Below are 27,115 nucleotides of genomic sequence, written 5' to 3' on the forward strand. Positions count from 1 at the left end.
AGAAGCTAGGAAATAGAAGATTTCTTAATAAAGCTACTTTATAAGGAAAAAGATTTAACACAGGACGCTAAAGGTTTCATAAATAATTCTCAATCTTATAATTTCATATGAATTTAATGGGGAAAAAGATCTTAATATTCTTTGATTAAATACAACAAAGGAAAACTGACTAAGGCTATACAGGCTGTAATATGCAAAGCTGACTCAGATTTCATTATAATAATAATAGCACAAGCGACTCAGATTTCATTCCCATATTTACAATGAAATCACTAGAATGCACCGAAGTGTGCTTAGGTTTCTCTCTTGTATTTACACTGTAGTTTAGTCTCTACATATTTTGTGTGCATGTACAGATGCACATAAATGTAAGCACAGTGTGCATAATAAACCGTCAGATCCTGCAAGCTGCTGAGTGCCTTCAACTCCCACTGAAATAAGTAAGCGGCAAGGTCACTTGGCACTTTACAAGAAAAGGCCCACTGGCTGGAAATAGGAAGAGAACAGTGATCCCATTTTATGAAGGATTTTAAAATTTGTTTCATTCTGACTCGGAACACAACCCCAAAATACTGTAATTATCCACACAAGGGAATGGAGCTCTGGCTCTCGTGTAGTCTGCATGGTGGGCTACTGCAGTCCCTGACTCCAAGGCAAACTACGTGATGGGCTGCCCCAAAGCCATGGAGACCCTGGGAGCCTGGGCTACTGAGAAGCTGCAAACCTCAGAGCCAGGGTTCCCTGGTTCTTGGCTCCCCATTAGCCTGCTGTGGAGTCAGATGGACAAGCTGGTAGGAAATAATCTCTGTGAAATGGTTTGATTTCAACAAAAGAGCAAATACTGATAATGTTTTGTTGGAATTTTCCTGTCCAGCTCCAGAGAATATATTTACTAATCTTTTTCAAGTAGGACAAAGGAGCTGATCAAACGTTCCAGTTGTGTGTACTACTGACCTGCAACGTTTTGTATAAAATACTGTGGAATAGAAATAAGGATTAATTGCAATAAATATGGTGACTATTTAAGGGAGAAGACTACTTTTTTTTTTCCTCTAAGGAGAACACTGTTTTTTCCTGATGGGGAATTCTGACTGGTGAATGGGAATTGTGCGACCTTAATTCATTCATCCCATGTTTATGCATTATGATACAGTTTTTAATTACATGACCACATACTGTTTTTTTCCACAAGACCCCTGCCTCATTCAATGAAGGGATGTACCTGCTCTGGGAATGAATCATGGTTGTATAGTGAAGGAGGCTCTTGTCTATAGGATCCCTGCTTCATTGGTCTCATGTGTAGGACAGCTGAATGCTGCCCTTAAGAACTGGATTCATCCCTGCCTCTGCCACAGTTTCCATGGCTTGCTGGACAAGTCACTTACACCAAACTTTTCACAGCTGGTCACTAATTGTGTGTTTATTTCTTGGGTTCCTGACCTGAAACTGTACAGTCTGATTTGTAGAAGTGATGAGCACTCACAGCTGCAACTGAAGTCAATGGAGCTGTGCTTTGAGCAAGTACTATTTAATGCTAAATTACTCTGAAAAATAAAGTTCTACATGTCTCAAGTTGGTTAGTGGATATACTTGATTAACCTTTGTGCCTCAGCTCCCCATCTGCAAAATGGAAATGCCACTATGACACTCCTGTGAGGTGAGGGAAGATACATTAATATTTGTGGATCACTCTGATATTACAGCAATGAGCACCATAGAAAAGCCCTTGAGGAAATTAATACTTCTGTCTTCAGAGCAGGGTTTGGATAGTGTGCAGTAAATAAGGTCTGATCCATGAACAATGAAGAGCAAACAAAATATGCTGATTCAGTAAGCACTGTCCATTCTGTTCACTGAATTAGGCAGGGGTCCTGTGGAAAAACTAGTACGTGAACATGTAATTAAAGAACATGAAGTGGTCATGTTAGAAAAACATCTGGAGAGCTTAAGATCACCTGAGGACACCAGGTCTATTTGTTGGACTGTAGCAAGAAAAATGGTCAAAGGTACACAAGTGCACTGCTGCTGATAGCACAAATAGCCACATCTACTCTAAGGTTGAGCAGCTATACACTATAATGACCCTTACTATAGCTTGTGTGTGAGAGAAAACAATGAACATACATTATAAATAGTAGTTTATCACATTCAATACAAACACTGAAAGAAACTGAGTAGCAGCACTGACTTTCTAAAGACAACATAAAAATAGAGTAGGTATATGTTTCTCTTAAAAATAGAATAGTGTGTTTTATGTCGAAGCAAGATGCACCTAGTTTGTATCTCCTATTGTTGTATGCGGTGTTGGTGTAGCCGTACTGATCCCAGGATATTAGAGAGATGAGGTGGGTGAGGTAATATCTTTTATTGGACCAACTTCTGTAGGTGAGAGAGAGAAGTTTACACAAAGCTCTTCTTCAGGTCTGGGAAACTCGAAAGCTTGTCCTCATCAACAGAAGTTAGTCCAAAAAAATATATTCCCTCACTCACCTGGACTCTAGTTTAAATCTGAGCATTTAGGTAAGGTTTCTATCTGAAAGAAAGTAAGGGGAAATGTTTTAGGACATTCCAGTTCCATACACCTATTTCTCCCATAAGGATGCTGCTATTAAAGCCCTAAAGCAGTTAACATTGACCGTTATCAGAGACGGGACATTGAACTACATTGACCATTGCTCTCTCCTGGTTTGACAATTTCCAAAACAGTTTCCAGTTCCAGTGAGTTCCACGGCATTATCATAGAGTAGGTGGTTATAGGAAAACATGCTTTTCCTGTAACAATGAAAACCAGGTGTACGCTACTTTTACAATCACTAATATATCACTAATTGTACCAGATTTACTGCAAAGTATGTCATGTAAGGTATCAATGGAAAAATTGTAATCTGCTAAATATGATTATCCTTTTTATATGCATGTATCATCTTTGTATCTGAAGTCATGAATATTTGCTATGTATCTGTATCTCAAACATGGGTTGTGTTCCTGACTGACACCCCACAGACAAATTTATATTCAGGCTAGCCATAGCTGGTTGATGGGCCAGCAATATGGTGATGGGCAATTGATGGGAATCAGCTCTTCAGTGAGCCCTCCTGAAGATGCCACAGACAGTGTGGAGCCAATGGCTACCCGTATGAATCAGCAAAGCATGTAAGGACATGTGAACTAAGACACCATTTTTTTTACAAGTAACTTCCCATATGACCCAGGACTCCATACTGGCCAGTAACTTTCCATGCACAAGTTGAGCTATAAATTGCAATCTGTGACATTCCTGCTTCTCATCTCTGCACTGTGATTTTCTAAGGAAGCGTTGAACATAGGACTGAATGACCCCTGGCCTGCTTGGGTGAACCACAGAGATTTTTTTACAAGCTAGTAGATTTAACAGCGCTGCTATGATCCTGATCTACAGATTCTGAAAATCACTTGTAATGTATTTGATTCTCTTAACCATTTAAGAACTCTTTTTTCTTATGTTATTAAACCTTTAATTTTTAGCTACTAATGGACTGGCATCAGCTTGATGTTTGGTTAAGATCTGAGTTGTATATTGACTGGGGAGTTGGCTGATCCTTTGGGATTGGAAGAACTTTATATATGATGAATATGGTTTTCAGTAATGTCTCATCATAAAGACCAGATGTCTGGGTGGTGATGAGGGCTTGTTGACAAAGGGGGCTATGTTGTTAGCTTCTTGTTAACCAGTGTGGTGCTAACAGAACCTCATTCTTTTACTGATTTGGTGAATCTAATGTTAGAATAGCCACCAGTTTTGGGTGTGTCTGCCCTATTTTTATCAGTTCTGAATTTGGCATTCTCAGCTGAGACTTGCAACAGTTGACAAGGTGGTTACAGGAAAAGCATGTTTTCCTATAACAGTGAAAATCTGGTATTTTTATATGGTTTTTAAAGGAATCTGGTTCCTTTGCTTGTTTCTTTTTACCATATAGCATAGCTCCCTAAAGCAGTAAAACAAGCTGTTTGCAAGACATTAGAATAGTGTCTGTAGGAGTATTCTTCTGAAATGCTTTGCCTACCCTATTTGGTAGAACATATTTCTGTCCCCAATCTCTAACCCCCCTGAAGGGATTGTTTTTCCCTTTCAACGATCAGAGTCCCCTTGCAAACCATTGTGAAATAATTCCAGGTTTTACTGCTGTTCTTATTCCTATTGTAGTAACATACAATTTAAAAACCCCACCCTATTTCATTATGCTCCCTACATAAATCATTTCATGCAAAGCAAATACCAATTATCAGGAGGAACAAACTAAACAAAATTATTGTAGTAGGAACAAACTAAACAAAAATTACCATGAGAGTTATCTGATGATGTACTCTTTAGTGGTAATCTACACTGCAGATGGTTGACATGATAGAAATACATCTTCATTCAAACTCTGGTTCAGAATTTAAGCTTTCTTTGACAAAAATGATAGCAACAGAAACATAACCTTGTGTTTTAGCAGTTTATAATATCCCACTTGCAAGGTACTTTGGAAGCCTGAATAACACATTATGGTGTGTAAAATTAATTGTTTCCAGAGAATCCTTTCAGAAAGTGTTCTGTCCAATAACAATTTGCCTTTAACCTTGATTCTGTATATAATGGCTGAAATGTTAGCTAACTGTTAATCTTTATTAGACACAGTGACTTAAAAGAGGGATGAATTAGCAAGGGGCTCAGAAGAAGAAGAGAGCTATTCTCTGCTAGCAGTACAAAGTTAAAATTCAACAAAGTAAAGTTAAGTCAATCTGCAGAGTAACTTCTCTCTTGTTTTGTGTCTTCTGGAGGTCCTTGGCCATTGGGGAGAAGGTAAATCTTATTTGGCGTAGTAATCCAAATCTCCTGAGTATCCATATTGCTAAAACCCACCTGTTTGAAGTAAAAATGGTTAACTTCTTTGTGAAGGAACAGAGCTTGTTTTCTAGACAGTGGCTCTCCTTGGATTCAGGGAAGAGCACATAAAGGAGTTGTGTTTTGTTGTGGGTTAAAGGTAGAATGGTAGCAAGAATCCCATCTGGCACTCCCTTTATTGAGTCTACTCAGAGTTATTTGGACAATTAACAGCTGCAAAAACGCCATCTGCTCTTCAGTAAGGGCAATAATCCCTGCTAGACTACCTGTTTGAGGAGAAGTTCTTTGGCTTTTCTGATGCCTCAGCCACTACCTTATCCATTGGTTTGGCAAACACCTTGCCACTTCAGTATTCTGATGTGGTCAGGAGTTGTTGAGCTAGGATGTCAGCCTTTTGGAAGAGAGCCATATGACTCCTTTCAGAGTAGCAGCCGTGTTAGTCTGTATCCGCAAAAAGAAAAGGAGTACTTGTGGCACCTTAGAGACTAACAAATTTATTTGAGCATAAGCTTTCGTGAGCTACAGCTCACTTCATTGGATGCATTCAGTGGAAAATACAGTGGGGAGATCGATATACATAGAGAACATGAAACAATGGGTGTTATCATACACACTGGGTCATAAAAATAAAGGGAAGAGTAAACATCTTTTAAAATCCCTCCTGGCCAGACGAAAAACCCTTTCACCTGTAAAGAGTTAAGAAACTAGGATAACCTCGCTGGCACCTGACCACAATGACCAATGAGGAGACAAGATACTTTCAAAGCTGGAGGGAGGGAGAAACAAAGGGTCTGTGTCTGTTTGTGTGATGCTTTTGCCGGGGACAGAACAGGAATGGAGTCTTAGAACTTAGTAAGTAATCTAGCTAGATATGCATTAGATTATGATTTCTTTAAATGGCTGAGGAAATAAGCTGTGCTGAATAGAATGGATATTCCTGTCTTTGTGTCTTTTTGTAACTTAAGGTTTTGCCTAGAGGGATTCTCTATGTTTTGAATCTAATTACCCTGTAAGGTATTTACCATCCTGATTTTACAGAGGTGATTCTTTTTACTTTTTCTTATATTAAAATTCTTCTTGTAAGAAATTGAATGCTTTTTTCATTGTTCTTAAGATCCAAGGGTTTGGGTCTGTGGTCACCTATGCAAATTGGTGAGGATTTTTATCAAGCCTTTCCCAGGCAGGGGGGTGCAAGGTTTTGGTGAGGACTTTGGGGGGAAAGACGTTTCCAAACAACTTTCTCAAAAATGAACCCAGTGAGACGTTTGGTGGTGGCAGTGGAAGTCCAAGGGCAAAAGGTAAAATAGTTTGCACCTTGGGGAAGTTTTAACCTAAGCTGGTAAAAGTAAGCTTAGGAGGTTTTCATGCAGGTCCCCACATCTGTACCCTAGAGTTCAGAGTTGGGAAGGAACCTTGACACACTGTAAGAAGAGTGATCAGGTAAGGTGAGTTATTACCAGCAGGAGAGCAGGGGGGACCTTTTGTAGTGATAATCAAGGTGGGCCATTTCCAGCAGTTGACAAGAATGTCTGAGGAACAGTGGATGGGGGGGAAGGAATAAACATGGGGAAATAGTTTTACTTTGTTTAATGACACATCCACTCCCAGTCTTTATTCAAGCCCAAGTTAATTGTGTCCAATTTGCAAATTAATTCCAATTCAGCAGTCTCTCATTGGAGTCTGTTTTTGAAGTTTTTTTTGTTGAATTGCCACTTTTAGGTCTGTAATCAAGTGACCAAAGAGACTGAAGTGTTCTCCGACTGGTTTTTGAATGTTATAATTCTTGACGTCTGATTTGTGTCCATTTATTTTTTTTATGTAGAGACTGTCCAGTTTGATCAACGTACATGGCAGAGGGGCATTGCTGGCACATGATGGCACATATCACATTGATAGATTTGCAGGTGAACGAGCCTCTGATAGCATGGCTGATGTGATTAGGCCCTATGATGATGTCCCCCAAATAGATATGTGGACAGAGTTGGCAACGGGTTTGTTGCAAGGATAGGTTCCTGAGTTAGTGGTTCTGTTGTGTGGTTGCTGGTGAGTATTTGCTTCAGGTTGGGGGGCTGTCTGTAAGCAAGGACTGGCCTGTCTCCCAAGATCTGTGAGAGTGATGGGTCGTCCTTCAGGATAGGTTGTAGATCCTTGATGATGCATTGGAGAGGTTTTAGTTGGGCGCTGAAGGTGATGGCTAGTGGCGTTCTGTTATTTTCTTTGTTGGGCCTGTCCTGTAGTAGGTGACTTCTGGGTACTCTTCTGGCTCTGTCAATCTGTTTCTTCACTTCAGCAGGTGGGTATTGTAATTGTAAGAACACTTGTAGAGATCTTGTAGGTGTTTGTCTCTGTCTAAGGGGTTGGAGCAAATGTGGTTGTATCGTAGAGCTTGGCTGTAGACAATGGATCATGTGGTGTGGTCTGAATGAAAGCTGGAGGCATGTATGTAAGCATAGTGGTCAGTAGGCTTCCGGTATAGGGTGGTGTTTGTGTGACCATCGCTTATTAGCACCGTAGTGTCCAGGAAGTGGATCTCTTGTGTGGACTGCTCCAGGCGGAGGTTGATGATGGGATGGAAATTGTTGAAATCATGATGGAATTCCTCAAGGTCTTCTTTTCCATGGGTCCAGATGATGATGAAGATGTCATAAATGTAGCGCAAGTAGGGTAGGGGCATTAGGGGACGAGAGCTGAGGAAGCGTTGTTCTAAGTCAGCCATAAAAATGTTTCCCCATGTTTATTTCTTCCCCCTTTCTCCCCCCCACTGTTCCTCAGATGTTCTTGTCAACTGCTGGAAATGGCCCACCTTGATTATCACTACAAAAGGTTCCCCTCTGCCCCCGCTCTCCTGCTGGTAATAGCTCACCTTATCTGATCACTCTTATTACAGTGTGTATGGTAACACCCATTGTTTCATATTCTCTGTGTATATAAAATCTCCCCACTGTATTGTCCACTGCATGGATCCGATGAAGTGAGCTGTAGCTCACGAAAACTTATGCTCAAATAAATTTTAGTCTCTAAGGTTCCACAAGTACTCCTTTTCTTTTTACATGACTCCTTGATGCTGCATTGTACATATTGTCCTAGAAGAGAACTGGAGAGCATTGGTTCCTAACCTGTTCTGGTTGGAGCCTCATCCCTTTGTACCAGAGCAGTCAGCTAATGGGGCCCTCATAGGATACGAGAGTCATTTTTGGCTTAGTCCGTAATGTTTTTATATACAGTTCACTCTGATAATGTGTTCACTTATTTAATACATGCAGAAGTTTTACAAAAAATCTGAGCTACTTACTTTCCAGTTCAATGATCTCCATTCTACTCCCTTCTGTGTCACGGCCAACAAATTTCAAACCTTTCTCTTCAAAGCAGCCAGTCAATTCTGGATTTACCTGGAAAATTGAAAAATATGGGTAGTAATTATTGTAGAATTTACATAGTTAACAAAGGTAGATAAGTTTTTAACTTTTTAAATATATATGTAGGAAAATGGGGGGCTGGGAATTATTCCTTGTTTAAAAATTGTGCAGTGGAAATTTGTAAAATTGGTGGTTCTTACATAATATGAAATTAAGCAATATTTTTTTAAAATGCGAAATACATCCAAAATACTAACATGGCTCCTACGAGTATACTATATTTGTATCAAGCATGGTTGATATTCTAGAACATGTATGATGTAGCTAATAAGCAAGTATGTTTCTTTAATATAGTCAACCTTAAAAAAAACAAGTTGGTGAACACTTGAAGTTCTAAAGGAAAATAATGCCCAAATAAAACCCACATGACTCATGAAACTTAGAATAAACAACTTCATACAGCACCTTCTCACACATACATACCCACAGATACTCACGAATATATGATATTCCTATCCCAAGCAAATTAACATTTATCAACCTCAGCCACCAAGCTGATACCCACCCAATCTTAACTCTGCCCTCTGTGGCTTGTTGTCAATGCTCCTGTAATTCATTCCCTATATTTGATTTCAGCATTACTTGCCCTAAGGAGTTGTGCAATTTTAAGTGAGGTTTGAACGTACAGGTTGTTTGAGGGTGGGTTCTTTTGTATTTGTGAACTACATCATGTTTATTATTTTGCTATTAATAAGGAATGTTACTACATTGCATGGTTAGTAGAATAATAGTTATTGATCATTAGGCAAGGGAGACTGTACTAGGGGGCTCAGTGGGCTGGGCAGCCTCATAGCTAGTGTACCTAAATTCCAGCCCTTTGCCTCTCTGTCAGGGCAGCAGAAGTATCTTTTCCTGATCTTACGCCAGGGATCTTTGGCTTCCCACCCACGTCAATGTGTAGGCCCTTAAGAGGATATTGTAGGGAGACTTGTGGGAAAGTGACACGGGTAGAGTCCTCCCTGCAGTGCATCTAAGTTGCTCCCCTGAGGCACTTCCTACATATAGATCCCTTCCGTTTGGGATATGCCCCTATAGTCCAAATGAACAGTCAATCCACTTACACCAGAAGACTCCAAAGGAGCAGGGCTCTGCTAGACCTGCTGGTTCTTAAAGAAAGTGGTGGTTGGCAAAGGCTCTGCCTGTGGACCTGGCCCACTCTGTGGCCCCCTCTCAGGCTCACTCTTCTGTCTGGCTTTCCAGAGAAGGATTCCTCTCTCCTACAGTCTGTTCACCACCCTTTGGCTAAGCTCCTCTTAACCCAATCCTCCAGGCAGAGCATGCTTGGCAGGTTTGGAGGCATAGGGCAGTCAGGGCTCAGTATTGCTTTTTAACCCCTTCACGCCCAGGGTGGGGTTTGTATATCACATCACAGAGAAGTACAATGAATGTGTAGTTTTTTCAGGGCATGCAGCATGAACTGAAAATGATTTGCAGAATAGGAGTGCTATCAGAGCAGTGCAGCCAGGAGGCAATATTCTTTTTATTTTGCCATTAGTAGTTGCTACTCGGAGTCACACAAATGTGATTACCTCCCCTATTGTGCCTGTCTTCACTGATATAGATGGAGGCCTAACAGTCCCCTACACCTTTATTAAGGTAACCAATCAAAGCATTTCTCAAAAGCCATCTCCCCTTGTGATGCTTCTCTTCTAGCCTGCACAGTATAAGTGTGGCTTCCCCTAATATCACTCCTGCTCACAGGAGGGGCTCATATAATAAACTGCAGTTACCTTGTTACCTATGTGAACTATCTGAGCTCAACCAGCCTGAGAAGCAATACACCTAATCCTGCTCCCAATGAAATCAATGGGAATTTTACCATTAACTTCACTGGGAGAAGGATCAAGTCCAGTATGACTCTTCAAGCTAGTTCTCCTCCTAAAATGCAACATTGTCTGCAAACCACAGAATCCTTTGGATTACATCTAAATAGTACCTACTATTACACGAAACCCCTAAGGCCTTGCTTAAGCCTTATTCAGAAAACTCCCATTGACTTCAGATTAAATAAATTCTTCATGGTTTGCCAATGGTATACATTCTCAACAATATAAATTATATTAGCAATGCCTTACCTCATATCGATGCCTGTGTCGTTCCTCCACAAAATCTTCATCACCATAAAGGTTCCCTGAAAATAACACAAGGGAAATGATTAACAGTAAAGTGTTGCTTCTAACAAACATTTCTAGAAACCTGAAGATACAGCTCTTACAATGTGCCATAGTGTTTATAGTGTTGTTCTTGTAGTTCATGATGACCTGCACATGCTCCATGAAATCTAAATTCCAAGAAATTTCTTACACTCAAAACAACCCAATTGTATTCACTATGCCCCTAACACAATCTTTGCTTGTGCTTTCCTGTCTCACTACTTATCCAGTTGTTTGCAGTGTCGTTGTAGCCATGTTGGTCCCAGGATATTAGAAAGACAAGATGGGTGAGGTCATATCTTTTATTGGACCAGCTTCTGTTGGTGAGAGAGACAAGCTTTCGAGCTTACACAGAGCTCTTCTTCAGAAGAACAGAACTTGGTCCAATAAAAGATACTACCTTACCCATCTTGTCTCTCTAACTTACCAGTCACTATCAACTTCTACAAGTAAGATTATGAATAACTTTTGTAGACTGTAGAGCTTAGACACCAACCCTGAATGGCTTTGCATGATTTCATAAAGCCCACACACAGGAAATGGCCTAGTGAGCCAACCTGTATGAAACCCTTATAAGGATACTCAGCACCTCTGATGCATTCACAACAGGCATCTGCAAGAGAGTGCAGACTAAGCTGAGCCTGCTGCCCAAACCTTTTACTAGGGTTCTGTTCCATTTTAAAGGACCAAACCCTGCAGTTGCCATAAAATCTGCAACAACAAAAAGACATTCCCTCTCTTCTTTTTTTCTTTCTGCTTCCCCGGCTTCTTCCATCTAATGACTCCTAAAGCCCATCAGCCTAAACTAAGAATATAAGAATGGCCATTCCGGGTCAGATCAATGGTCTATATAGCCCAGCATCCTGTCTTCTGACAGTGGCCAGTGCCAGATGCTTCAGAGGGAACAAACAGAACAGGGCAATTATTGAGTGATCCACCCGTTGTCATCCAGTCCCAGATTCCAGCAATCAGAGGGATAGGGACTCTCAGAGCATGGGGCTGCATTCCTACTAACAGCTATTGATGGACCTATCCTCCATTAACATATCTAATTCTTTTTGAACTGTTATACTTTTGGCCTTCACAACATCCCCTGGCAACTTGTTCCACAGGTTCCTGTGCATTGTGTGAAGAAGTACTTTCTTTTGTTTGTTTTAAACCTGCTGCCTATTAATTTCATTCGGTGACCCCTAGTCCTTGTGTTATGAGAAGTAAATAACACATTCTTATTTACTTTCTCTACACCAGTCATGATTTTATAGACCTCTATCATAACCCCACTTGGTCATCTCTTTTCCAAGCTGAAAAGTCCCAGTTTTATTAATCTCCCCTCGTATGGAAGCTTTTCCATACCCACAAACATTTTTGTTGCCCTTTTCTGTATCTTTTCCAATTTCAAAATACAGTAAAAACTAAATACATCCAAAATACATCCTGCCCAGCACAAACCAGAAAGCTCTATAAACTAGCATTTCTAATCTTCATCGAAAGTCTGGTTGACAAGAGGCCGGCAGGCTCCCTATGTGGCTTCACGTGGCTTCCCAGAAGCAGTGACATGTCTCTGCTGCTCCTAGGAGGAGGAGGAATGGCCATGAGGGCTTCAGACTGCAGGAGGAGATGCAGGGCTAGGGGTCAAGCTCTGGGAGGGAGTTTGGGTGTGAGAGGGGACTTGGGGAAGAGGGTTAGGGCACAGGAGGGGGCTCAGGGTACCAGATCTGGGGAGCACTCACCTCTGGCGGCTCCCCGCACACGACGACCTGTCCTAGATGGAGGCACAGCAGGCGGCTCTGCACGCTGCCTCCACCCACAGCTCCCATTGGCCGCGGTTCCCAGCCAATGGGAGCAGTGGGGGCGACATGCAGAGCCTCCTAGCCACGCCTCTGCCTACGAGGTGTAGGGACAGGTTGCCGCTTGCAGAGAGCTGCCCAAGGTGAGCACCCCCCAGATCGGGCACCTCAAGCGCCGTCCCACACCCAAACTCCCTCCCAGAGCCCAAGCCCCAACCCCTTACCCCCTCCCACACCCAAACTCCCTCCCTCTTAGTTAACTGGCATTTTTCACTTACCAGCACTCTCATTGCCCAACATGCCAGATAAAACAGCTTTTACTGTATCTTTTTTGAGATGGGGCAACCACATCTGCACACAGTATTCAAGACATGGATGTACCATGGATTTATATAGAGGCAAAATGATATTTTCTGTCTTATTATCTATCCCTTTCCTAATGATTCCCAACATTCTGTTTGCTTTTTTGACTGCCGCTGCACATTGAGTGGATGTTTTCAGAAAATTATCCACGATACCAAGATCTCTTTTTAGAGTGGTAACAGCTAATTTAGGCCTCATCATTTTATATGTATAACTGGGATTATGTTTTCTAATGTGCATTACTTTCCATTTTTCAACATTGAATTTCATCTGCCATTTTGTTCCCTAATTACCCAGTTTTGTGAGGTTCCTTGTAACTCTTCACAGTCTGCTTTGGACTTAACTATCCTGAGTAGTTTTGTATCATCTGAAAATGTTGCCACCTCACTGTTTTCCCCTTTCCCCAGCTAGAAAGTGATGAACATCTAACCGTAGTTCTAATTAAAGGTAATGGACCAAATTCTGTTCTCTGTTACACTGCTGTAACTAAGATTAGAATCTGGCCTAAAGTGTTATTGCAAGACTGAACTGCGGGAGGACATCTCCAAAAATTGCAGTGTGGAAACAGAGGTCTTACTGAGGGGGTTACAAAAGTTAATGCTAGGAAAACCTTTAGAACCCCTCATTCCCATTCTAGTTGTGATTTATGAGGAGTGGGAGCAGGATTTCCTTCTCCAATACAGAGTATCAAAGCTTTACACATTCCTCTGACACATGGCCATCCAAGCTACTCAAAATGATGGCACAGATTTACAACATATTGCTGCACCTTCACATTAATCTTTCTATCAGCAGATAAGGACCACATAATAACTGCAGTATAGCAACAGGAAAAGATTATACATGATGAAGCGTGTATCCATATCTTCTCTAGTGTTACCCAGGCCACATAGCTGATTGTCAAAAAGCCATTATCTCTAAAAGCACTTTTTCTTTTAAATGGGTGTATATATACACTGCACTTTCATTTCCTGCCAAATTACATATTATCTTAAAAACTCTAAAAGCTATTGTCTATAAATCTGAGAATGCTAAACATTTTTTCATATCCCAGATGAATGCCACAGGCAGAAAAGATGAACAGGATGATAACGTAGCAAGTACGTCTGAATCTGCTGATGGACAAAGAATTGTATTGTATCAATGTTTTATCATCACCTTATTTCCTTTATAAGTGAGACCTGCTAATAGGTGACCTACATTAAGTATTATTGCAACTTTTGAAACATGTGGCTGAAATTGAATCCCTGATGTGGTATTTCTTTTTGCCTACTAGCTATAAGTAGTAACTTAATTTATACCATTCCTCCATTTTGACCCCACACAAACAAACAAAAACCACAACGCTAATATTAGTTTGTGGGGCTGGGTGGTAGGCCTAACCTAGGGCTGAGGCTTTGGTTTATCTCTGGCACCTGGCCCTAGACTATGGTTTGTGCGGGCCATGGGAGGTCCAGGACTAAGATTAGGGCCCTATTCACAGCCCAGAGCCCTTTTGGACCGAACCCTAACCCTAGAAGTGGGCTGCCTGCTGACACAAACCTTAGCAATAGCCCAGGACTCCTTGCCAGCACAGACTGTAACACAAGCCCAAGGATGAATGCCGGCCCCAACCATAACTCTAGCCTGGCAAGCACTGCTGGCCCCAACTTTAAACTGGGACCAGCAGTAACTAACCACAGCTAGAGGATCTCTGCCAGCCTATGGAAGGGCAGACTTGCTTCAGCCTACTTTCTAGCCCACAAACGGCTCAAAGACCTTCTTCTGGTAAAACACCTCATGTGGTTCGTTTACAGCATTCTTTTCTAGAGCCTTTACAGACTGTGCTGCAACTTATCAACAGTCCCATGGAGCCCTCAGCTCCTGTGCCAAGGAGGAGAGAGATCTCTTGTGACTCATGCAACAAGGCAGCTGGGCTGGGGCTGGGGCTCTTTCCCCTTTCATACTTCCTTCCTGCACCTTTTGTACCTTCTGGGCTAATGAGTTAATTAGTCTTTTAACTCTCTCCATCCCATCCCAATCTATCAACTGAGCACAATGCCCATAGTCAGGGTGCTGTGGGACAACTAACTGGAGTTGCAGTGATCAGAGTGCTGGCTCAGCCGCTGTTGCCCCTGCACTCTGACACCCATATCCCCCCCCCCATTGTCTCACAATCAGATTTTTCTTTCCCTTGCATAGCAGAGGTGTCATGTCATGGGGGTCACTCTTGGTCCCTAGGGTGATCATCAGGTTGTTATTGTGGTGTCCACCCATTTTCCATCCACAGAACCCGTGCTTGGTGGGGGGAGGATGTCCCCCACAGCTCCATTTCAGCCCACAAGTAGTCATACAATGTGCATCCCTAGGGGTTGCTCTCCCTATTCTATTGCTTTATACCTGGCAGTGGATCGAGGGCATGCCCCTCATTCCCCTGATTAGTCAGGGCCTTGGGCTCTCCCAACCCTCCAAACTGTGCCTGAGCTGCTTCTCACTGGGGTGCACCATGGGGTACCTCCTGGGCCCCTCAACCTCTACTAAGGAGCTCTGCTTGTCTTTCTCCACCGTTCCTACTTCCTTAATTCCTATCCCCTCCCATCAGTTTCTTGGGGGACTCTGTTTTCGTCCCCTTTCACCTGCATTAGGCTCTGTTCCCTAGGGATTTCTAATTTGCTCTTGCTGATCCCCTATGGAGTTGGCCCTCTGCCCTGAAGAGATCCACCTCTGTGAACCCCTCTGTCAATTTTACCAATGCATCCAAAATGCCAGATAGATGCCATCTAACCCACACCTGTATGTTCCTGGGGAGGCCCTGAAGGAACTGTTCCAACACCAAAGCATTCATTATCTTCCCCACTGTTTGGATGTCTGGCCTCAGCCAACAGGTGGCCCAATCCATCAACTTTTGGGCAAATGACTGGAGCCTCACTGCCTCATAATCCTTGCGCCTTAGAATTTTTGTGGCCATTACTAAGTGGAGGCTGACTAGATCTATGATAGCTGCCTTGACTCCCTCATAGTCTCTGGCCTGCTCATTATTCAGGGAAATATAGGCTGCTTGACCTTCCCCAGCCAAACAGGTTTGGGGTGATCAGTGAGCCCCAGGCTAGGTTGGCACTGGGGCTGGCAGGTAGCTCTGGGCTAAGGGTTATGCTTGAGGCTGGCAGATGGCCCATGGGTAAGTGTAAGGATGGGGCTAGCAGGTGCTCTTGTGGTACAGGTTGGGCTGGCAGGGCATGCTAGGCTTGGGTTACGGTTCAAGCTGGCTGAGGGTTCTGGACTAGGGCTAAGAGGGCTGGCAGAGGGCTCCAGATTGGGGTTAGCTTTTGGGTCAGCAGAGGCCCCTGGACTTTGATTAGATTTGCAGCTGGGTAAAGGCCTTCTGGCTAAGGTTAGGGTGAGCAAAGGCTTCAGTACTAAGATTAGGACTGTGACCAACAGGCTATCCCAGGCTAGTATTAAACTTTGGACCAGGAGGCAGCCCTGTGCTACAGATAGGGTTCGGGTCAGCCAGAAGTTCTAGGCTAAATTTATGTTTGGATTTGGCAGGTCGTCCAGGACTGTGGCTATGATTGGGGCTGACAGGTGTTCTGCAACTTGGATTGTGGTTCATACCAGGAAGGGGCCTCAGGTTGGGGCTAGAGTTAGGGTTGGGACTAGCAAGGGTTTCTGGGCGAAAATTTGGTTTTTGTGTGGCAGGTTGCCCAGTGCTGGTGTTAAGGCTAGGGCCAGCATGTGGCCCCAGGCTAGGGTTAGCATTCAGGCCAGCAGAAGCTCTCATGATAGTGCTGCAAGAAGGACTGGCAGAGGTTATGGGCTGGGGTGAAGTTTGAAGTCAGGAGATTGATCAGAGCTAGGGTCATAGTTAGCACCTCACCCCTAACCCAAACCCAGGGCCCACTGGCGTATGTCCACACTGCAGTGGGGAGAGGGCCTCCCAGTCCAGGTAGACAGATTCACACTAGGGGGGCTCAAGTTAGTGCACTAAAAATAGCAATGCAGACATTGCAGCTTGGGATCTTAAGATCACCTACCCCCGGGTCTCACTCAGGTGGCTAGTCCGAGTCTTCACCAGAGATTTAACGTCCACATTGCTACTTTAGCACGCTAGCTCGAGTCCCAGTAGTGTGAGTTGCCTACCTGAGCTGGTAGTCTCACTCCTAGCTGCAGTAGAGACATTCTTGCTGGCCCCAACACCAATCCTAGCCCAGAACCCACCACCCTTCCCAACCATATCAGTATCCCAGGGCTGTCTGCCAACCCCAACTCTATCCCTAGCCCAGATGCCTCTGCTGAACAAAATCCTAACCCTGGACTCAGGGCATCTGCCAGCCCCAATCCTAGCCCAGGGCTGTCTGCTCACCTACCATGGGGCTGCCTTTCACCAACAGCCCTAACCCTAGCCCGAAGGCCTCCACTGATCTGAACCCTAACTCTTACCTGAAGGTCTTTCTTAGTCTCAACCTGAACCCTAGCATTGAGGCTGCCTGCCACCCCAAATCCTGACACTAGCCTAGGGCTATCTACCAGACCCAAATCTAACCTGGGGGCTGTATGATGGCCCCAACCATAGCCCTAGCCTCTGTTGGCCACAGCCTCTGCAAATCCCAACTTTATCCTTAGCCCGTTGGCTTCTGCTGGCCCCAACCCTAACCCTAGTCCTGGAAGCTCTGCCAATCCCAACCCTCATCCTTCCCCAGGATCTCCTGCTGGCTCTAATCCTCATCCTAAACTGAAGGCTGCTGCTGGCTCTGGCCCCAACCCCAACCCAGGGACCCCAATCCAGCCAGCCCAAACCCTAACCCTAGCTTTCTGCCAGCCTCAGCCTTACCCCAGAAACCTCCCGCTGGCCCCAGCCCTAACCATAGCCCCCAAGCTAAGGTTAGAGTCTGGCCAAGAGGCTCAATTTCTTTTTTGAGATTTTGTCTTTATGGTTAAAGATGTTATAGAAAACACTGCTTTCATTTGATTGTCATACGAGTTCTTATGTTAAGTTGCTTTCTAGAAATTTTGGACTAGATGACCTTCTGGGGTCCCTTCCAACCCTGATATTCTATGAAATGTCATCAGTAGTATTTAAAAAAGGGTAAGTGAAGGAAAGCAATGCCGGATTACTTAAATTCATATTAAAAATCAGTCAAATAGTCTTTGTGAAGTAAAGTACTTTGTCTTTTAATTTAAGATGAAGGTATCTCCATCACTCTTATATAGCTGATAGCATATGCTTCTCTTAGGAGAAACTCACTAATCCACTGAATAGTGAGTGATCACCTGGAGAAGATGGATTTCCAGGAGTTTACAAATGATATTCTGACCTCTTCAGCTGTACTGGAAGTTTATAGGACAGGGCAGGAAGGTGAATTCTCTAAAAATCTTAATTCAACTATATCAGGTTTTGTAATGGGGTCGGCACCTGCTTTTCAGGAGCACCCCCCACCCTTGGTTGATGGTTTCTTTGGTGGGTCTTCAGTGGCTCACTCAGCCCTCCAGTCAAGTCATACACACTGTCTGTAGGTGCAACAGAACAAAACCCTTCTGGGGTATACAGCTTTTACCTTCTCCCGGCCCTGGTATGGGGCCATCCCCAGGGCTTCCTGCCTAGAGACACTGCTGGGCTGCAGGCCTCCCCAGGCTCAGTCCTTACTCTGTCCCAGCAACCAGTCAGGAGCTACTTCTTAGTTCCCTTGGTCCCTGCCCACACTGAGCTGTCCATAGTCTTGATGTTCTTTCAGCCACCCAGGAACACAGTCTTCTCTCTTCTAGATCCAGGCAGCAACTGATTGGCTCTGCAGCTCCTTTTTATGTAGCCCTCCTGCAGCCCTTTGGATTGGCTGCATCCCCTGCAGCCACTCTAGGAGGCTTGGAGGGCTTCTCATCCGCTCCTCTCTGGGACGGAGTGTGGTAGGACCCTCCAACAGGGGACTTCTGAGCCTAGTCCACCCCATCACAGGTTCCAGAAAAAAAAACCCAGACATTCAGTTATATCTTAATTACAAGCCAGCGTCTTGCACTGATGTATATTTTTTAATATTTTCTAAAATAGAGGAGTAAATGTTATACTTCAGTTAGCACATTCAGCTCAGGAAGGTTTCATTAAAGGGATGGCTTCAAGGGGCAGTATAAAATGACTCTTTGTAACATCTGCCTGGGCCAAAAATGCATCTCCAGAAATAATGGGTATCTGATCTACTCATCATAAATAAAGATTTCTATTTTGTAGCATTCTTTTGTTCCTGACTAATCCCACTTTATTAACAAGTAATCTCATGTATACTATTGAGGACTTTGTAACATATTTGGGTATAAAATTAATTGGGGGAAAAGAATGAAGTATTATTCTGTATTGTCTGAATGGAATGTCACTCATAGCATAGAATATTTATCATGCTGAAAAAAATGGTCCATTAGTTACTTAATGGGTAATTTCTTTGTGTGACAGACACATTAAGAGATTGCTTCATTCCATTTAGTAGATAGGAATTTCAGCTCTTAGACAAGAATCCGAATTCCCGATGTAGTTTGGGCATTTATTCACTTCCTCTATTTTTTCACCTGATATGTAAAAGTAAGAAAGGAGGAGGCTTTGGCTGAGACCTCTAGCAGTGGACTGTGGAAGTTCATGCAGACAGGCATCCTTTAAGTTAATCAGAAGAAACATATCAGATGATAGAAGGTAAGCAGTGTCTGTTTGCCTAGAATTCTGGCTAGAATGAACATGACTGGATTAAATCCACACTCAGAGCATTGGGAACGGTTGTGGAGCACGCTGGCTATCATATCCAAGTATGCTTCAGCTTCCAAGGCAGCAAAAATAGTAGGTTTGGCATTTGCTGTGACATGCCAGGCTGGACCAATAACATTTGCTAAGCATTACTGGAGCTCAAAGAGCCCTAATGCCAGGGATCTTGATGGTGAAAAAATTAGAAAATTGGTTAGAATAAAAATGGACTATTATTCCATGATGGGCAACAATGGATTACATTGAATTTATGAATTACTAATGTTTATTTTATGGGAATAATGACACAAACATTCCCATGTGACCTTCTTTTGGCACACCCTCTGGGCAGGAGTGTATCTGACAAATATCTCTGTTCAATATGGCTCAAGTTCTACCCTTAGAATTTCATTCACCACTCCCACTGGCTTCAGTGGGAGCTGCATGTGAGCATCTGAGGGTAGATTTGGACTCAATATTTGTTTCCTCTCTTTGTGCTCCTTGTAAGCTGAATACAAAAATAGAGAGGGTTATTACCAAAGAGGCAAGGACGATCATCACAGTGCAGTTTAAAAAGTGGTTGGAACCACCGATGTCGCATTCTGAAAAACTGAGGCTCACACTGCATAAATAACCAAACTTAATTTAAAAAATAAAACTGCAATATTTTATACAGGGAGGCTTCATGTCCTTCTTGACTGACGCACTCACTTTTCTTGCTGGAAGTCCTGGCTCCTGCTGAGTATACTGGTGTGTCATCAAAAAAGAGAGAGGCAGCAGCAGCAGCCTGTTCTGTACAGTGAGGAATGCTTGTGCACTTGTAAAGAATCTGGCAACATGGGGGCATCCAGGGTAGCCCATCCTTCTGGAGAGAGGAGCACTGCTGGGGAGCTAACATGTTGAAGCTTGCTGTCCTTCCACTTCTGCCTGCAGAGCCACCAGTCTGTGCCAGTTCCTTTCACAGTGACCATTTTATCTGGTTCTTGGAGGAGAGAAGTGAAAGTGGGACAGAGAGAGAGTGAAGCTGTGTATTTTCCCCCTCCAGTGCCTTTCTGGTAATGGAAAAAAGAAAAGGAGTACTTGTGGCACCTTAGAGACTAACAAATTTATTTGAGCATAAGCTTTCGTGAGCTACAGCTCACTTCATCGGATGCATCAGATGCATGTAGCTGGAGCTCACAAAAGCTTATGCTCAAATAAATTTGTTAGCCTCTAAGGTGCCACAAGTACTCCTTTTCTTTTTAAGAACACGTTTGGCACAATTCATTTAGGCCTTTAAATATGAGACAGATGGTATTTTTATCATGAGAGAGAATGAAACAGCCAAGAAGTAACTTACTTAGGACAGAGTCTTCTGTTTTGAAAACAGTCCTCCTTTTTCCCAGTCTCATTGTTCCTCCCATATCTCCAGGATTGTGTTCAGGCATGTCAATGACCTTGCGAGAGAAAATATTGAAATAGTGTTTCATGATTTCTTTCTTTATTTGAGAAAAATATTATATAGAAGTCTGTGACATTAAAATATTAACTTTATTATATGTACAATATTTCATACATATTATTAGGGTGGAAGACCAATGAATTCCAAAGCATGTTTACCAAAGAACGCTGCTACACAGTTAGCAATCACATCGTTGCCAAAAGCTTTGATAGTGTAATCAGATTGCAATGATGGATATAAACCTAATATCCAGCCAGACCACCTTAAGGACCTAGATAGACTGATCTGGGTGGCACTCATCTGCAAGGAGTCTACATCCTTTTGGGATTTCCCATGATGATGGTGATGATGATATATGCAACCCACATTAGGATACTATCAATGACAGCAAGACATTTTTGGGGCAAGAAAGGTGTCACAATATCACTTCAACTCTTTGATCTTATTATGTACCACACTTTAAATGTGTAATGCTTTGGAACCATAATTTGATCACACAGCTAGCTCACATGCTGCTGAACATGATTTGCCCTGGTTTATGCTGACTGGTCAGTCGTATGCATTGTCATTTAAGTTAACTCAACTCTTCACAAAGATGTTTGACTACAATAAGATTTTGAAATGTAGACACCCTTGATTTCAAAAATTACCTTTGGAATGTGAACTAGACATACCCTGAGGTAGCCCTGACTTCCCGAGTCTGTAGGCATCCTGACACATTAGCTGCAAGAGGTGTGAACTGCCCTAGTCATATTAATGGGGTGGTGATTCTGAATCCTAAATAATATCAACTTTGTTAACAGCTTTACTACAGATAACAGAAAAACATTACGAAGAAGGAGTAGGAAGTTCTGCACAAACTACTGTGAGTGGCATCTTGTGTAGCTATCATGAATGGGTGGAGCTTGGTTTGTGGGCAGAGCTTGGGACGATATCATCTTTCCCTGGTGCAGCAAGATCCCTGAAAGAAGTACTTTAAGATAACTCTCTTAGTTTCCCATTAACATAATGAATTCTGCTCTCTAATGCTGACTGTCACCTGGAGAACCAGAAGCAGCTGAAACTGCATTTTGCCTACAGCAGGAACAGTATTCTGATGCTGCTGCACAAAACATACCATTATTTCTGGTAGTCTTTGTAACATGAACACGCTATTCAATTGAATATCTTTTTTGCGATGAGTGAGATTAGTTGCAAGGAATGATACAGGGATTACAGTTTAAAATTTTGCCCTGTTTGCCTGGTTCTGCTGGTACTAGCCATTATATCTATGGGAAATCCCTCTCACAGTGGTAAAAACTTTCAAAATGGTAGAGACACCAAATTTATGTATTCATATATGTAAAAACACACCAAGGAATGAGACTGGCCAAGAAGGGTTCAGAAAATAAAAAATAGTCACCCAGAGTGTAATCAGGAGCTGCATTTTATTAACCTTAGTTTGCCCTTCTGGAGCAATAAAAACATCATATGAGAGCAATAATGCATTTCATAAAATGAAGCTATACAATTCAGAAGGGATGGTGGAAGGTGCTTGGGGCACTGTGCCAATGTAATTCAGATGTGCAATTATCTCTGCATAACCTCATATCTTTCAAATGTTATTTATGATCCATATTCTAGTTGTAAAGTACCATGAATAAAAGCTGTGATCAAATTGGTTGAAGATTACAAACCCTGTAATTACTTCCCAAACAACATGAATGTGGGAATTATGCAACTTCTTCAGCCAATGTATCACTACTCCAGTCCACATATTTTTAAATCAATTATACTTTTCTGAATTCTACTTACCATTTTATTTGCAGTACACACTTGAAACACTGGGCACAGTTACATAATCAAAACATATAATATCGGAAACAGAATGTACAAAACACACGGTGAAATACTGACTGAAGTCAAAGGCAAAACTCCAATGGGGAGTTGCTTGCTTGCCTCTAGAACATAGAAAGGGGGAGCCTTTCAGTAGGTATACTGGTTCTTGTTGATGACATGGGATGGTGGTGATGAAAGTCACTCATCCTCATTAATGATTACCCCCAATAGGATTGTGCGGGCTCCATGCGTTTGCTGTTTAATGTGTATTTCAGGTTACTGAAAAAGATCATGAGGGTCAAGGTTGTTAAAATTGGAAGCCCCTAAATCCATATTTAGTCACCTGCTTGAATTTCAAAAGCGCTGAGCACCGAAATAGCATTCTACAAAGTCAACTTTAGGCTCCTGTTTTTAAAAATTAGGTCAGAGAGGTTTTCATCTATTGTTACCTGAATGCTGTTGATTATACTCATCTGTACTTTTTATTCCCCACTTCAAATCTAGACTTTATCATCTCTTTGCCTTCCCAGTACCCGACCAACATAGGATTTTCCATGAACATTCATTCAAGAGATCATGAAAGTAATGCTGCCAGGTTGATGGATGCCTCTGGAGAAAATGAGAGAGATGGCAACTTCCTCCTTTTGAGACTATGCCAGATTCTTGGATTCTGTGACTTTGCCATTCTAATCTGGGCCTGTCAATATACTTATCCGCCCCTTAGTCACCTCCACATGAGATTACAGAACTTGGGGCTGATCTTGATGAAGAATCAAAAGCATCAGCTAGCACATAATGTGCCTTCCTATTTACTAAATGGGGAACTTCAGTTGGAACATTACAATTTTGCTCTTGGATGTGAACTTCTATTTTTTGCCTCCATGTAGAAAGCAAAGTGCTGATGAGTATCTCTAAAGCACTAAAAATAGCCACTCTATGAAACCACATCTTCTCCCATGCCCCATTACAGCAGTTATGGTTATGCAGAGACAAAATCAGAAAGGCTAAGGCACAAAATGAGTTAGATCTAGCAAAGGGCACAAAAGGCAATACAAAGTTGTTCTATAAATACATTAGGAGCAAGAGAAAGACGAAGGAAAGTGTAGGTCTTTTACTTAGCAGGGAAGGAGCTTATAATCAAGAAGGTTGAAGTGTTTAATGCTTACTTTGCTACATTCTTCACTAAGAAGGTTAATGATCAGATATACAACTCCATTAATATTAACAAAAGGGGGGAAGGAACACAAGCCAAAATAGTGAAAGAACAGATTAAAGTATATTTAGATACGTCATCATGCCTGATGGAATTCATCCTGGGGTACTTAAGGAACTAGCTGAAACAATCTCAGAACCTTTAGCACTTGTCTTTGAGAACTCATGGAGGATGGGTGCGGTCCCAGAGGGCTGGAGAAGGGCAAACATAGTATCGATCTTTAAAAGGGGGAACAGTCAAATGAGGATGTTGCAGAGATCACATGTATTTTGGGCTAGGCAGCCCAAATGAAACACTGATAATGGATGAACATGACATAACACAAAGTATATGTTTAGGTAATAACAGTATGGTCTCACTAGTATTAAATTACAATGATGAATGACTTTAAACACCTATAAAGCTCAATATTTGCTAGTAATTTTCTGTTTGGAGTATTTCATTGTTATTAGGAAATGTATAAATGCAAATGAGAAAACTGTCAGACTCAGATATTTAGTGCAAAAGCCTCAACCTGTGGAAGCTGCACCAGTTATCATGTTAAGTATTTGCCTTCTGGCACAAGTCTTTGCTGGTGGAACAACTTATCTACTAGCCTAATTTTCCCAGGACCATCAGGATTTGGAAGAGATTGTCTCACATCTTGCAATACCAACTGGGACAATGCAATAAATCTTAGTATTTGGAAGGAGATTAAACAATTTTTTTAAACCCCCAAACCTTTCTTTTCTGTTTCAGGCTGCCATCTGTAAATGTGGCCACTTTAGAACTCTGTAACTGCAAACAGCCAATGTGGGGACAATCTCATTTAACAACAAATCACAACATTCCATTTATATCCAGAATTCTGTGCTATACTCCAAAATACATAGTCCTGGTCTACACTACGAGTTTAGGTCGAATTTAGCAGTGTTAGATCGACTTAATCCTGCACCCATCCACATGATGAAGCCATTTTTGTCAACTTAAAGGGCTCTTAAAATCGATTTCTATACCCCTCCCCGACAAGGGGATTAGCACTGAAATCGATATCACCGGGTTGAATTTGGGGTAGTATGGACACAATTCAATGATATTGGCCTCCAGGAGCTATCCCACAGTGCTCCATTGTGACCGCTCTGGACAGCACTTTCAACTCAGATGCACTAGCTAGGTACACAGGAAAAGGTTCCCCAGGAACTTTTGAATTTCATATCCTGTTTGGCCAGCATGGCGAGCTCATCAGCACAGGTGACCATGCAGTCCCAGAATCACAAAAGAGCTCCAGCATGGACCAAACAGGAGGTACTGGATCTGATCGCTGTATGGGGAGATGAATCCGTGCTATCAGAACTCCGTTCCAAAAGACAAAATGCCAAAATATTTGCAAAAATTTCCAAGGGCATGATGGACAGAGGCTACAACAGGGACCTGTAGCAGTGCCGCATGAAAATTACGGAGCTCAGACAAGCCTACCAAAAACCCAAAGAGGCAAACGGCCACTCTGGGTCAGAGCCCCAGACATGCCGCTTCTATGATGAGCTGCATGCAATTCTGGGGGGGGCCCTACCATTACCCCACCCTTGTGTGCAAGGGGGGAGTCTCATGCAACCGGGAAGAGGATTTTGGGGATGAGGAGAAGGAGGATAGTGCACAGCAGACAAGCGGAGAAACTGTTCTCCCTGACATCCAGGAACTGTTTATCACCCTGCAGACAGTACCCTTCCAACCCAGGCTCCCGGACCATGAAGCCGGACAAGGCACCTCTGGTGAGTGTACCTTTGTAAATAGAATACATAGTTTAAAAGTAAGCATGTTTAATGATTAATTTGCCCTGAACACTTGGGATGCATTAGCAGTCATTACAGCTACTGGAAAAGTCTGTTAACATGTCTGGGGATGGAGTGGAAATCCTCCAGGGACATCTCCATGAAGCTCTCCTGGAGGTACCCCCAAAGCCTTTGCAAAAGATTTCTGGGGAGGGCAGCCTTATTGCGTCCTCATGGTAGGACACTTTACCACACCAGGCCAGTAGCATGTAGTCTGGAATCATTGCATAACAAAGCATGGCAGCGTACGGTCCCAGTGTTTGCTGGCATTCAAGCAACATCTGCTGTTTATCTCTCTGTGTTATCCTCAGGAGAGTGATCATCCCAGAGAACTGGGTGTGGGGCGGGGTTTAGTTGGGTTTGTGCTGCATGTTAATCCAAAAAACCACAGCCTCTCCTTTTAAATAGCCAACCCAACGGGTGCTTGGTATGGGAAGAGAGGGTGCTGCTGTTTGAAACCATTCCCACATGTTATGAAGGTTGAAGAAGCCAAAAGACTGTGGCTTACCATGGCTCCCTGCAAGCCGAATTCTGATGCCCAGCCCTGTGTGCGTGATCTTTCACACCAAACCGACAGACCCTCAATATAAGAGGTAAAACGCAACCCTGTACCGAAAGCACATGTGCTATGTAATGTTAACAGTTTGGTTCACCGTGAAAGAGTCTACCCGTTGTTCTCTAAAATGTGTCTTTTTAAATACTACTCTCCCCTTTTTTTCTTCCCACAGCTGCAAATGTTTCAACGCTCCCCCTATCATCTCCGTCCCATAGGCTAGCGCAGATAAGAAGGTGAAAAAAAAGCACTCATGATGAAATGTTCTCTGAGCTCATGCAGTCCTCCTGCACTGAAAGAGCTCAGCAGAATGTGTGGTGGCAAACAATATCAGAGTCCAGGAAAGCAGGAAATGAACGCGAGGACAGGAGGGACGAGCGAGATGAGAGGTGGTGGGAGCAAGATGAGAGGTGGTAGCAGCATGATGAGAAGAGGCAGGATGCAATGCTGAGGCTACTGGGGGATCAAACTGATATGCTCCAGCATCTGGTGGAGCTGCAGGTAAGGCAGCAGGAGCACAGACCGCCGCTGCAGCCCCTGTGTAACCCCCCACGCACCTCCCCAAGTTCCATAGCCTCCTCACCCAGATGCTCAAGAACGTGGAGGAGGGGGGCTCCAGGCACCCAACCGCTCCACCCCAGAGGATTGCCCAAGCAACAGAAGGCTGGCATTCAATAGGTTTTGAAGTGCAGTGTGGCCTTGCCCTTCCCTCCTCCCCTCATCCACCACTCCACCTGGTGCTTCCCTCCTCCCCCACCCCTCTCGGGCTATCTTGGCAGTTATCCCCCTATTTGTGCAATGAATTAATAAAGAATGCATGATTTTGAAACAACAATGACTTTATTGCCTCTGCAAGCAGTGATCGAAGGGGGGTGGGCGGTTGGCTTACAGAGAAGTAGAGTGAACCAAGGGGGCGGGTTTTCATCAAGGAGAAACAAATAGAAATTTTACACCGTAGCCTGGCCAGCCATGAAACTGGTTTTCAAAGATTCTCTGATGCAC

General features: G+C 43.0%; 1 protein-coding gene across 6 annotated transcripts in view; it reads right to left on the reverse strand.

Annotated features, from left to right (window-relative positions):
- CTPS2 (CTP synthase 2) overlaps nucleotides 1-27,115 on the reverse strand; it is a 152,707-nt gene that overhangs the window by 13,464 nt on the left and 112,128 nt on the right. For all 6 annotated transcript variants that reach the window (XM_043504266.1, XM_043504250.1, XM_043504238.1 and 3 more), the window contains 3 exons: nucleotides 20,620-20,716; nucleotides 10,356-10,411; nucleotides 8,157-8,253 (listed from right to left, as the gene is read on the reverse strand). In XM_043504266.1, the coding sequence (XP_043360201.1) occupies nucleotides 8,157-8,253; nucleotides 10,356-10,411; nucleotides 20,620-20,716 (250 nt within the window). The remainder of the gene's footprint in view (nucleotides 1-8,156; nucleotides 8,254-10,355; nucleotides 10,412-20,619; nucleotides 20,717-27,115) is intronic.

This window comes from Dermochelys coriacea, chromosome 1 (assembly GCF_009764565.3).
Source record: "Dermochelys coriacea isolate rDerCor1 chromosome 1, rDerCor1.pri.v4, whole genome shotgun sequence".
NCBI classification, from domain to species: Eukaryota; Metazoa; Chordata; order Testudines; family Dermochelyidae; genus Dermochelys; species Dermochelys coriacea.